The 12,357-nt window shown below is 45.0% G+C and overlaps 1 protein-coding gene across 1 annotated transcript; it reads left to right on the top strand.

The window, feature by feature from the left end:
- The first annotated feature begins 1,526 nt into the window (after positions 1-1,526).
- LOC8033419 (coiled-coil domain-containing protein 137) lies at positions 1,527-9,166 on the top strand. The gene is made up of 6 exons (XM_002404197.5): positions 1,527-1,744; positions 1,853-1,980; positions 4,484-4,748; positions 5,421-5,506; positions 8,277-8,362; positions 8,919-9,166. Exons 1-6 carry the CDS (start codon positions 1,653-1,655, stop codon positions 9,129-9,131), a joined length of 870 nt encoding a protein of 289 aa, XP_002404241.4. The 5' UTR covers positions 1,527-1,652; the 3' UTR covers positions 9,132-9,166.
- The last annotated feature ends 3,191 nt before the right edge of the window (positions 9,167-12,357 follow it).

Genomic DNA, 12,357 nt, shown 5'->3' with positions numbered 1-12,357 from the left:
CTTCACAACTTTTTTAAAGTCAGGTTTATTTTATTTAAATTATAGTAATTTAATTTTAAATCACTGTAGCTATCATTATTTACCACTATACTCTATGTCATTAGTTGTGTGCAGCACAGGCGAGGGCAACGTCAGGCGGGGGCAACGTCAGGCGGGGGAACAAAAGGCAAGCACTATATAGGAAGACTGGGGGAGTGGAGAGAAACCTCCTCTCCTCTCTAACGTTCCCAGTGCTCTCCCTTTCTCCACTGACCCTCTTCTACCCTCCCACCTTCCTAGTGCTCGCCTTCTCTCGCCTGGCGTTGCCTTCGTCTGCACTGCACACAACTAGTGACAACGAGTATAGATGTACTTTCAACATGGCAGACTGATTGGTCATTTTGCCCCATCACTGATAACAGTGCGGAAGAACGAATTACTGTAAAGTGTAAAGTGCAGCCTAATTAACAACTTTTTATTGATGTAGTCCCCACCATACTAGAACAAAGACAGCTTGATTTCTTTAGTTAGTTTAAAAAAAAAAAACTATTTGATTTGTCTGCTGTTTTGAGGTGAGCACCCTTCTTTTTGCTTGTGTGCAGTCTTACATATAAATACTTCACGCTTATAATAATACTTTCATTTAAATACAAAACATGCACATAGAGGGAATAAAATGATAAACAAACGGTAAATAAAAATATTTCGTTGGTTATTTCTGCGGCAAAGGGTTTGATTTAAATCACCCTATTAATAATGATAACAATAATATTATTTGGGATGCGTTCGTTTTGTGAGGTGATTTACACTTCAGAGATGAGAGATGAGCTTTGCGATCTGATGTGTTACAAGAGGCCTCTATATATTTTAATGATAATCACCCCCTACTCTTATGCGCTCGTGGTCGTTGTAAGTACCAAATAGATTAAATGGTTTACTCATGCCAGCGTGTTAGGAACTGCCAGAATGATGTCATCGGTATTTTTGAAATTTACAACTGGATTTTTTTTTGTATAAAATTCGCGTTGGTGTCGACGCTGTAGCAGTGGAAGGTTTAGCGCGTTGAATGTGCACGCGTGATAGTGGAAAGAGCGCTAAATATCGCGTCTTTTGAAAGCGCGCTCTGAAACCGAAACTGAGAATATACGTACCATCCTGTTGGGTGATTTATTTTCTGAGACAACTCCTGTATATGGGTGAATGCAACGTAGTAGCTTACTGATAAACCAATGCTCCAGTCAATTATTTCCAGAGCTGGCGCCGTGTTTGTGTACGTAGCGATTGGCCCGCGGTCGTCATGACAGCAGATAAGCCCGCTGCCGCTAGGGGGCTAGGGCCGCGCGTTTCTAGCTTTTGAAGCTTAAATGTCTCATTGCCTTCATTCCGAAGTATTATAAGTATAAAACAAATTAATATTAATTATTAACTTTGAGACAATTTATAGCAAAAGTTAAATTTCACCAAATATTTTGCGGAGTCAAAAGTTGTAACCCTGCCTGGACGAAAACAAGCTTTGTGACGTCATAACATTGAGAACTTGAAATGCTACGTAGGAATCGAATATTCGAATGTTTACCTCTCCGTCGCAGTGCACGTGTGCCCTGCGTTTTTGAGTTGGTGCTCGTCTAAGTCAGAGCCGTATCTGGTTTAAGTCTACCGACTAGGTTCTCAAAATGGGACGTAGGATCCCTAAAAGCACCCGCCACAAGAAACTCAAGTCGGTGGACCCGTTTCGAAAGGATGCAGGGGTCGAAAAGCCGATCGAGTAAGCAGTCGCAAACCCTCTTCGCCGACGCGTTTTTAATCTCGGTGGTTTACTTGAATTCGTCTGCTAAACTTATCCTTGTCAACCTTCACGTTGAACTTTTTGCAGCAAAAGAGCCAACCGACCGCCCAAGAGTCTCGAACAAGAAGTTCCGAGGAGTCTGACGATGTTGTTTGGAGACGGAGAAGACGAGAAGCGTCCCAAGAAACGCAAGAAAAAGCAGAACCTCGTTCAGGGTAACGTGTCAGGAACTCACCTCATTTCCTTATTATTCTTTGTTTCCTTATGCTGCCGCTAGAGAACTAGATCGGTCTACCCGAAATTACGGTGCTCGAGTGGCGCCGCACCATCGAAGCGTGACACGGCCCAGCGGGAGACGCGTGTACTACGTTTGGGGGGATACGTCGTCAGGGGGTGCGATAAACACCGTGCTAAAACTCGTTTGTAAGAGCAGTACAAATGGATGCCAAACACTCTAGCATGCTAATGATTACCTTTAAAGTTATCTTCTTTTGGCAGCTGGGTTTTTAATCACGAACACCATCGGGTCGGATTGTTTCCCATATTGAAATATTGCCGTGGGTAATTATTGTTACAGGGCTTCGCGATGGTCCGAAGCGGCCGCCTGAAACAAAAGTTTGCAATTGACCTTTTTCAGAGATAATTTTTCCTCCGCTATTCTCATGGGTTCATAGTCGTCATGCATCACTACTGCATAGCTGTAGATTGCACAAATAGCAGCAGAAGTGGTTAAAATGCAAGATTTTATAATGTTCCGGAAGCCTTTTGAAGCTTCTTTTTCAGAAGCCTATGACGCCAGGTGACTGGGTCCTCAACGTGACGGCGGGACATTCTGCTTTTAACTAAAAGACAGTAAGTGTGCACGCGAAGTAATGTAACGTAAGCATGCCTTACCCGGTACTCAAGTAAAAAATAACTGGATAAAGCTTTCCGTTCATCAGGTGTGCGGTATACGCATTCACGTCTTGCCTTGGTAAGTTAAAAGTAAAAAAGAAAACCCAGAAAATATCCGTCACTGGCAAAACATTTAAAGCGTGCGAAATAGATTCAAGCCTTACAGAGATAGAACCACACCCGAAAGCCTGGCCAACCAACCGTGAACTGTCCTGTTTGCAGCGCCCACTTCGTCAGGGGTTCGTAAACATGCTGAATTAAAAAGATTGTTTCTAACATACCGTCTCTTACTTTCTGACGGTGCAGGCGAGCCTTTGCGATATCAAGGCCGCCAGGATTTCACCCCATCTGAGTTTGTTAACACGGCTGCGGGTACGGCAATGCCCCGTCTACTCGCGCGGTACACCGGACAGCGAAGCGACGGAACACAATAAGCTCGAATCACTTAGGCGCTCAAGGAGCGTGAAATCAGCTATTTGTAGAGGCCGGGCCTTATAAACAGAACTCACAAGCTCCGCACAAGGTTGATAGTTGGGTCGGGAGAGAAGCTGGTCACCATTACTTTCCTTACATAACACTCCGCCTTGAAAGCCAACCCCTATTTTAGTTGCTTGCAGGGCCGTACCCAGAAAAATATTTCGGGGGGGGTTTCCGGGGACAACGGCGGCCATTTTGAAAGTGTCTATTTTCTTATTTTTGCCTATGAATCATGTGCATCGGTGGCATATAATGGAGAGTTACAGCAAACTGGAGAACCGGTCCCGGTTTGGTACCCGGTAGCCGACCGGTGCCACTGCACGTGCGGAGAGGTGGAAATTAAAATCGGCTGGCTGCCAGTGCACCGACCAGGGCCATACCCAGAAAAAAATTTCGGGGGGGGGGGGGGGGGGGGGGGGGTCAGAACCCCCTAACCCCCCCCCTGGTTACGGCCCTGGTTGCTTGCACGACGCGACCCGATGCGACGATTGAGTGACTCCGAGTCGACGGTAGGCACCCATGTGGCGTCGGCGGTCTATTAATTTTTGAGGGTATAAAGACGGACGAGGTCGTCTGTATTGTAGACAGTGTCTTTTGTTAATCCTCCAGGGTTGTCCTCAGCCATTTCGAAGAAAAGATGCACACGAAGCGACTACAGAAAGTCGTTCAGAATTGCTAAAGACGGAACAACGCCACCGTAGAACACATATGAACACACAGACCGGGAGACACGCAAGGCACTGGCGCAGACGACGATCCTGGGGGCCCCCAAAAGTGTTTCAAGCAATTCTCGCAAGGGCGCACCCCGATCGTGGCCAAACTCTGAAAAAGGCCCATTACCTCAAGCAACTGTTACGCATTTCCCTAAGCAAGTTGAAGATGATTTCTTCTGTCATGGTTGAGAGCCCTGAGCCATATATACCTCACTGGATTCTTTCACTGCTTTTCTAAAGTGTTTCTCTCTGCTACTAACCATTGCTTAAAGCACTTTCACACACTTGCGTTTCCTTACAACTGAGTTGTTGTGATCTCTTAAAGAAAGGCGAAATGCTCGTTTGTTAAACGTTTTTCAAGCCAAGAAAAAAGGAACGGTTTACAAAAAACAAAAAGATGTGGAGTGGAGTGGAACGAACACGTATTGAAATCGTCTTACGGTTACACATTGGCAGGGTGAGACGAAAAGAAAGCAAATATACAGAGATGTCAAGTGTGGTATGTTCTCCCGTCGTAAGAAATTTTAAGAGGTAAGGCACACGGCCGTAAGCATTCACAAGTGTGTGAACCAGCCTTAAGTTAAAAACAAAAAAACGTCTTGTGCGTGATTGGTCGTGTGCCGTTGCCACGCAGTGAAACGCAGCAAGTTGGAGCAGGAACAGCACGGCATGACGCGTCCGCTGAAGCAGCTGCCCGAGACAATTCAGCAGCAACGCCATGAGAGCGACGAGCAGTTCTTGCGGCGCCTGGATCGCCTGGCTGGCCGGGCGTTCAGCGAGGCCAGCGTGGAGCAGAAGTACGACGTGAGGGTGACGCAGGACGACGAGGGCCGGACGATCGTTGACCCCAAGGGCGGCGGCGAGCAGGTGGCCTCCAACTACGGGGCCCGCAAAAGAGCGTAAGTACTCCAGAAAGGGAGCGAGTGCCCCTGAATTTGGAGTAGGTGCCTCTGAATAGGGAGCCAGCACCTCTAAGAAGGAGTCTCTCCAAATAGGGAGTGATCATATCTAAAAGGGAGCAAGTGCCTCCAAATAGAGAGTAAGCACCTCACAAAGCGAGTAAGCACCTCACAAAGTAAGCAAGTGCCTTCGAATAGGAAGTATCTTTAAGAGGGAACAAGTGCTTTAAAGAGGAGCAAGCAGCTTTAGATGGGAGTAAGTGCCCCCAAATAGAGAATGACTGCCTCTGAATATAGGCAAAGTGCTTGTGAATAAGGAGTAACTGCCCTTAAAAGGGTGGAGCTGTCGCTGAATAGGGATTACATGCCTTAAGAAGGGGTGGGCATATGTACCTCTACTAGGGGAAAGGGCTCGTGTTGGAGGCTGGACGCGCGAAGGACCTCCCCGCCCTTCTTTAACTGTCAGCGACTATTAGATGGAACACGTCAATCACAATCAGCGCAAGACCCCTCAAGCAAAAGGTGATCAGTTTAAAACTCCCCAAAGAAAAGAACACAACATTAGACAAAACAGTGAGCATGGTTTAGCACTGACTTATTGGCTTGGTTTTGCAATCTTTGGGGAAATCATAGACCATATAAGAGTGGGCGGAGTTTGCCTTTCCCACGCAGGAAGCGGAAACTGCGAGAGCAGAAGTTGAAGGAGAAGAAAAGGCAGAAGGCGGCCGTGCCAGCCGGCGACTTTTCCCACCTTAAGGGTGAGACAAAATGTGTTCTCAACGTTGGCTTATTAACCTTCATTTCACCATTAAATATATGTCAGTATTGGCGTACAGCAAAAGCAAGGCTGCACTGTGTGCAAAAGCCTCGTTATGCCATAAAAGCCATTTTGAGAGATTGGATTATGTGTTTATGGTGCAAAAGTTGTTGAGGCCCAGGAGTGCCAGAAACAACATTTAATTTGAAACGTTAGTGGCTCGATGCACCAAGTCAGTTTAAACTCGTGAAATTTTATTCCGTGCTCATCTTACCAATTTTTGTTATCGCCAATTTCATTGCACGCCTATCTTACGTATGCATTGCAGTATATCTTATATACATTGCAGTATGCACGAAGCCATACTGGTTTCGTACAACTTCATTTGGTCATTTGGTCAGCTTACGACCAAGCGCCTTAAAACCTTGGGATCTCGTATGACAAGAGAATAGACTGGCACCACCTATCTAGTAGTCGTGGAACATTGGGCATTTTCATCTATTTCCTATTCTTTCTCTCTTGGCTCGAAAAACGTATGACAATATTATAAACGACCAGTTTTCATAAATGGTGCCTGCAAGTGATCTCGCAAGTACCGCAGAACCTTTGCTCTGGTGAAATGCAGTTCCAAAGCCACATCATAGATGGCGCCAGTCTTCTCTCATCGCAAAAGCTCGATCGTATGCAAATGTGTGAACGACCCTTAAAAAAACACTGCAAGGGAAAAATCTTTTTTCTTTTTAAGGCGTAGATAGGACGCACATTTGTTAAAAAGCATTTCCTACAAGAAAGATTTTTTTTTTTGCGCAATATCTACGTTGTTAGACGCAATTTAGGTTGAGGTCACAGCCGGCTCTAAGCCCCGCCCACAAATCAGTGGCCCCACCCATCACTACTGGACTGGCTTGGCTGCTTAACCGAAAGGGCTAACAAGCGTATTTCCCTTTCACGTCATCCAGTCCGTCTAGTCTGGAAGTCTAACACCGCCTGCTAGTTGTGCGAGCAGACGAGCGGCAGCCTCCATCATCGTCTGCTATTTCACCACAGTCTATTGTCGTCTGCGTTTGTCTTTGCCTCCGTCCGTCTGCTATTCCGCCATCGTCTAAAAACTTCTGCAACACTCGGAAAACGCGACCATGAAAGTGGCATTCTAGCGTTCCATCATGCACGAGCCACGGTCCAATACAAGCCTCTATCAGCGTCTATGTGCATAATAAGCGACCAATAGAACTAAAAAAAATCAACAAAATAAATATGCAGCCTTTTTAGTTTTACTGCTCGTAATTTTTTCGCATGGTATCCGCAAGCAAGGTGGTTGAGCGTCATGACACACAATTAAAACAAGACGTAAAAATATTCGCTTTGGTAGGCCAGGTGCATCGTAGATCTTGAAAGCTTGCCTTTCAAGACGCAGTGACGGGAACGTACCTAGACAAACTGGATGCGAGCCGAACACCCAATGGCCTCCAACCAAATGACTCGCAGATTCTTACCTGTGTGGGTATCTTCCCGGTATTGAAACCATGATCACAGTCATGACGGTTGCACAATTCATGGAGCAGTGAGGCCGCTTTTACGGGAACCAACATCTTTATTAAGCATCAGCACGCGCAAAGAAAGATATCAAGCCAGATAAATCAAAATAGGTGTACAGGGTTGCTGGACTTAGGCCAGTCCCGCTAGGACTGCACAGCGCTCCCAGAGGCGCATGCTTACGGCGGATGTTTGTTGAAGACTATGGCGGTTGAGGAATCTTCCTCTAAACACATCTGTAAACTCAAAACCACTCGCGCTCATAAAAGTTGAGGAGCTCAACGAGCTTCGCTCGTACAGCAATCTGCAGGTGCCGGCTGCCATATTTGTTAATGTTTCAAACCAAAGCGGGAGAAGCAATCTCGGAATACATTTGAAAACAATAATGGCTATCTTGATTATTTGCTTCTCAAATATAAGAAAATAGTGGATTAAAATACTATTACGGCACAGAGATACAAATTTACAACCAACCTTTCACATGTCAATCATCTCCAGCCAAGGAGATGTAAGCAGCTTGTAAGCACGGGACGGGGCTTAGATGGCTTTAATCTCCACTTTCTGCACTTAAACTGTGTCTAAGTAAATATTGTGAAAAAAAAAAAAATTATGGAAAAATTTTTTAAGAAAATACTTGTATCATTATGCCCTTTAAAAAAATTTTTTTTTCCTTGTAGTGTCCCTTTAAAGAACATATGCAAAGGGAAGAAACATTTTTTTTAAACAGCCTAGACAGGAAAAGGATGGCATAAACAAAAATTTACAACAAACAAAAAGTTTTAGAGCCATATTTACAGCGTGAAACAAATTTGTAGTTGGCGCCCGTGAGAGCTGCCACTCGTCATGTGATAGAACTGTGCGCCTCCGCTGTCAATTTCTGACCGGCACGCAGGTCTACCACGTGGTGCTTGCACTCTTTTGGGAGCTTCCTCTGTGCTCTAAAAGTTACTTATTAATCTTTTTTTTTTTTGTTCTTGCACTTCAAACAAAGATTAATAAGAAACTTTTATAGATCGTAGTAAGCTCCCAAAGAAGCACGAGCACCACGTGACCCTAGTGGCCAGTCACATGACCACAGCGGCCACTTTTCCGCGGGCTCCCGCGGGCACCCACTTCAAAATCGTTTCGCACAGTAAACATATCTTTGAAGATAAATATTTTTTCATTGTATGTTTTTTGTTTTTTTCCCTCGCATGTTTGTTAAGATTTGTGTAAACGTGACACCGAACCACTTGCAGATGAAGTTGCCTTCGGTGAAGTGGTGCACCGCCCCCCAGAGATTAGTGCCACCATCCGGAAAGCAGACGCCGAAAAGCTACACAAGGTTTGTGGCAACCGCTCTAATTCAATCCAAAACCGGAGCGTGAATCCCTCAACATGCGAGATAGAGAATCCCCGAGGAAAGTGGCGGAACGCCACGAGAAACGTCACAAAACGTGTAGCACATACGTCACCGAACAATCTGTACAAAAAAAGTGGTAAATTGAGAAGAACAAACAAGATTCTAAGCGCACCCCAATGGGAACCAAACCAAGGACCCCACGATTGCAGACTTGACATTCTAGCACTCCACCATGTAGTGGGTGACAAGCAAGCTAAGCCAATCATGATGTTAAAATCCTGAGACTGAGAAGGAAAATCAAAAGAAAAAGTGTAAGAAGACACTAAGCAAGCAAAGCTACCTTGCTCTATACTAACTATTCAAACGCAAATGCCAGCTTTCGACATTACAACAGTTCATGGGAAGAAAAAAAAAAAAAAAATCCGAGACGTATTCCCTGCAATATTTACCAGAAGTCCTGAAGAATGCCGTGGAAATACACTGTGTATACCAATGTTATCTGTAGGATCAAGATAAACCTAACATTTTTGGTTTGCAGCACGGGGCCAAGGAACTACTGTTAAAGGACCTGCTGCCCAAGAAAAAGGACAGCGACGTGATGGGACACGCGTCGAAGAAGGCGGATTTGACGGTCAAGCGGAAAGAACTGTCTGCGGGAGATCGTCGTAAGCTCGAGGCGGAACGCCAGCGAGCAGTCTTCCTCTACCGCAAGATGAAGGCCCAGGCGGCGTTGAGTCGTGCAAGCGTGTGACCGCGCACGGACAACATTAAAATGTCTTTCACTTCTCCAAGTCTATGAATGTGCCATGTGTAGAGCCCTGCAAATCCGCGGTCAACTGGCGTATGCGGGGTCAACTGGCGTATGCGAATAAAAATGAATCAGATTTGGCGAATTGCAGATCGGATGCCAAGGGTTGCGGATGCAGATATCCATGGGCCCAGACCTACATTTTTGCCGAGGCGGCCCATAAATGTGTGCGACCGCAGAGTGTATAGGTGAGTGATAAGACAACTTGCACCAGCAGTAGTTCTTATACCTCTCTTGTAGCACAGTTTGTGCATGCCATCCCAGCATCAGATGTGCCAGTGGAAAGAGACTTCTCATTAGTGGGTTTTAATTTGGAGGCAAACCAGTGTGAATATTCCCATGCTGACAATATCCTGTTTCTTCTACACAGCAACCTCTGCTGCGCCGTCATCGCGCGATGCAGCAGAGGCTGGTTGCCCTATCTCTTCACGGGGCACGGTGCCGCCGAAACCGAGATAGCTCCGATAGCGAACCGAAACTTGAAAACCCGTCGATTTTGTTCAGTTTTTAAGAAAGCCGTAAAATGCTTCGCGCGCCTTCTATCGTTCTGCAATTTGTTGATGTAGTGTTTTTTGACGATGCTGAGCAATTTTCTAATTAAAACCATGCCCTTAAATGCAATATTAAAAAAGTTAATTACGCAAAAATAACTAACAATTTAATTATCCTGGACTTTAATAATTTTCCTAAATGGGCCCCTGGCCCAGGACCAAAACGACACAAGCTTTTTTTTTCGTTGCGATGAGTAGTTTTCGCAGAAGCGATTTGGCCCAAGTTCACTGAAACACCCTGTGTACGAGTACTTTGCTGCGGTGAGTGACCGCCTTTTCTCCCACATTTTTTTTTGCTTGGCCGAAATAAAATGACGCAATGTCCTTCGTTAATTTTTATGCTTACAAAATATGCGTTTGCTTGACGTGGGGGTGTCTGTGAAGGCGGAATAGGTGTCCGCAGCGTCAATCTGATCGCTATCAGTTTGTGACAATTCACGCTCATTCATCGTCAAAGGGAAAAGTTTCATCTGGTGTTCCACAGGGATCGGTACTGGCACCTTTCCTGTTTCTTATTTACATAAATGACATAGTTCAAAACGTTAATGTAAAAATCCGTCTTTTTGCTGACGATTGTATACTGTACTCACAAATCAACAATGAACAGGATCAAATCAACCTTAACAATGCACTTCAACATATTGTACAATGGTGTCATGACTGGCAGATGTTGTTAAATTTAGATAAAACTGTATCTATGACCATAACTAACAAAAAGCAACCTAAATCGTTTTCCTACCACATCAACAATAAACCCCTGGAGAAAGTCACACAGTACAAGTACCTCGGCCTACATATAAGCCATGACCTCCGTTGGGACTTTGAGTTACAGAGCATAGACTCTGTAACTCAAAAAGTGCTAAACAAACTTAATTTTCTAAAAAGAACCTTAAAAAGTGGATCGACTGAGACGAAATTATTAGCCTACAAGACGCTAGTCCGCCCTATGCTTGAGTACGCCAACGTCGTCTGGTTCCCATACACGGCCTCTGGTGTTAGTAAGTTAGAAAGAATACAAAGAATGGCTGCAAGGTTTATATCTAACAAATATAGTTGGCATGATTCCCCCTCCGAGTTATGTAAGCAATTGGAACTGTTGTCACTAGAAAAAAGGGCGAAAATTGCAAGGCTTAAATTTTTATATGAATTAGCTAACAGCAACTTCAACATCCCCACGGAAAATTATCTAACTCCTACTAGTAAACGGCTAACAAGATATAACCATGGTAAGCTTTACGAAGAACTTCCAACCCACAATAATTGCTTCAAATATTCCTTCTTCCCCCGCGCTATCAACGAATGGAATCACTTGCCGCGAAACATTGTGCATTCCACTAGTGTAGAGCAGTTTCTTAGGAACTTGGAAGCGCACCTGTCGACATAGGCTTGCATACCATTATCTTCAAATGTGTATTAAAAGATATATATTTCAGTATGATGTACCACCCTACAATAATCCCGAATGGGATTAGTAGTATTGGAAATAAATAAATAAATAAAATCTGTTTTCTCCTAGGTCGATGACAGCCCCGTATTCACACAGAAAATCCATGCCAAGAATGACGTCTCTCTGGAAGTCTTGTAGAGCTACGAATTTCACGGGACACGTCTCGCCGTGAATTTCGACGCAAACAGTGCACCTTCTGACCCGCATGCGGCGAGAGAGCTTCCCACTAACATATTTAGTAACTCATTTTTTTCCACTAGCAATTTCTAAATGGAACTCTCTACCGGAGAACTCAACCTCAGTGCAGAATGCCTGAACGCATTCCGCACTTGTTTAGTCTTTCGTCTCGGAGAGTAGTTTTTTCCCTGTGTGTGTTTTAATACGAAAGCATTAATTGTTCCACGGAGCGAACCGATGCCATCAGCTTTGAAGTAGCACCAAACGGCACCTTCCCCAGTCCCAACGTTGTCTGTAGCAGAAATCTCATGGATAGGCTCCCATTGGCTGGCGCATATCATCAATTAAGGAACGAGGCTCCCATTGGCTCTTGTGCGGCGTAGTTCCAAAACACGCCACCAGAGAAGCCTTCTCCATGGCGGCGCAGCTCACGCAGCGGCCCGGCCGCCGGTAAAAGGGAGTGGTGGCTGCAGAACTGGCAGAGCCTGCCCGGGCAAACTCCGGAGACGCTGCACGGCCGACCTCAGCGCGTCACAACCACTACAGAGGAGCGCGTGCTTGGCCGTCGGCCGGCGAAACGTGGCCGCCCACGCCACTATGCCACAGACAAACTAAGAGAGCGGAAGAACAGCAGTCACGCTTTTGCATTCTCAACTCATAAGTAGTGCTCAAGTGTCCTCGGAATTTTTTCTTTTCTTCTATGTATGCTCGATGTCTGCACTAACTGACCGTGCATGAGTGCGTGTTATTGATCAATTCTGTTTATATTTGCTCTGTTTTAACCTCTCGTGTATATTTTTGTTTATTTTTTTAGCTCTTTCTTTATCGAATCAAATGTGAATGATCCCCCCATGTAATGTCCTCGAATGAGGACCTTTAAGGGTAAATAAATGAAATGAAATAGTTAGACGCATTCATGTCAAGGTCATTATCGATCCAAGTACTACGATGACTAGGAGGGGCTATCTTTCGGGGTTTAAAAGAAAATAGCGAA

The sequence above is a fragment of the Ixodes scapularis genome, unplaced genomic scaffold, assembly GCF_016920785.2.
Source record: "Ixodes scapularis isolate PalLabHiFi unplaced genomic scaffold, ASM1692078v2 PGA_scaffold6__148_contigs__length_123643588, whole genome shotgun sequence".
Taxonomy (NCBI): Eukaryota; Metazoa; Arthropoda; class Arachnida; order Ixodida; family Ixodidae; genus Ixodes; species Ixodes scapularis.
This window is presented reverse-complemented; position numbering and strand designations above follow the sequence as displayed.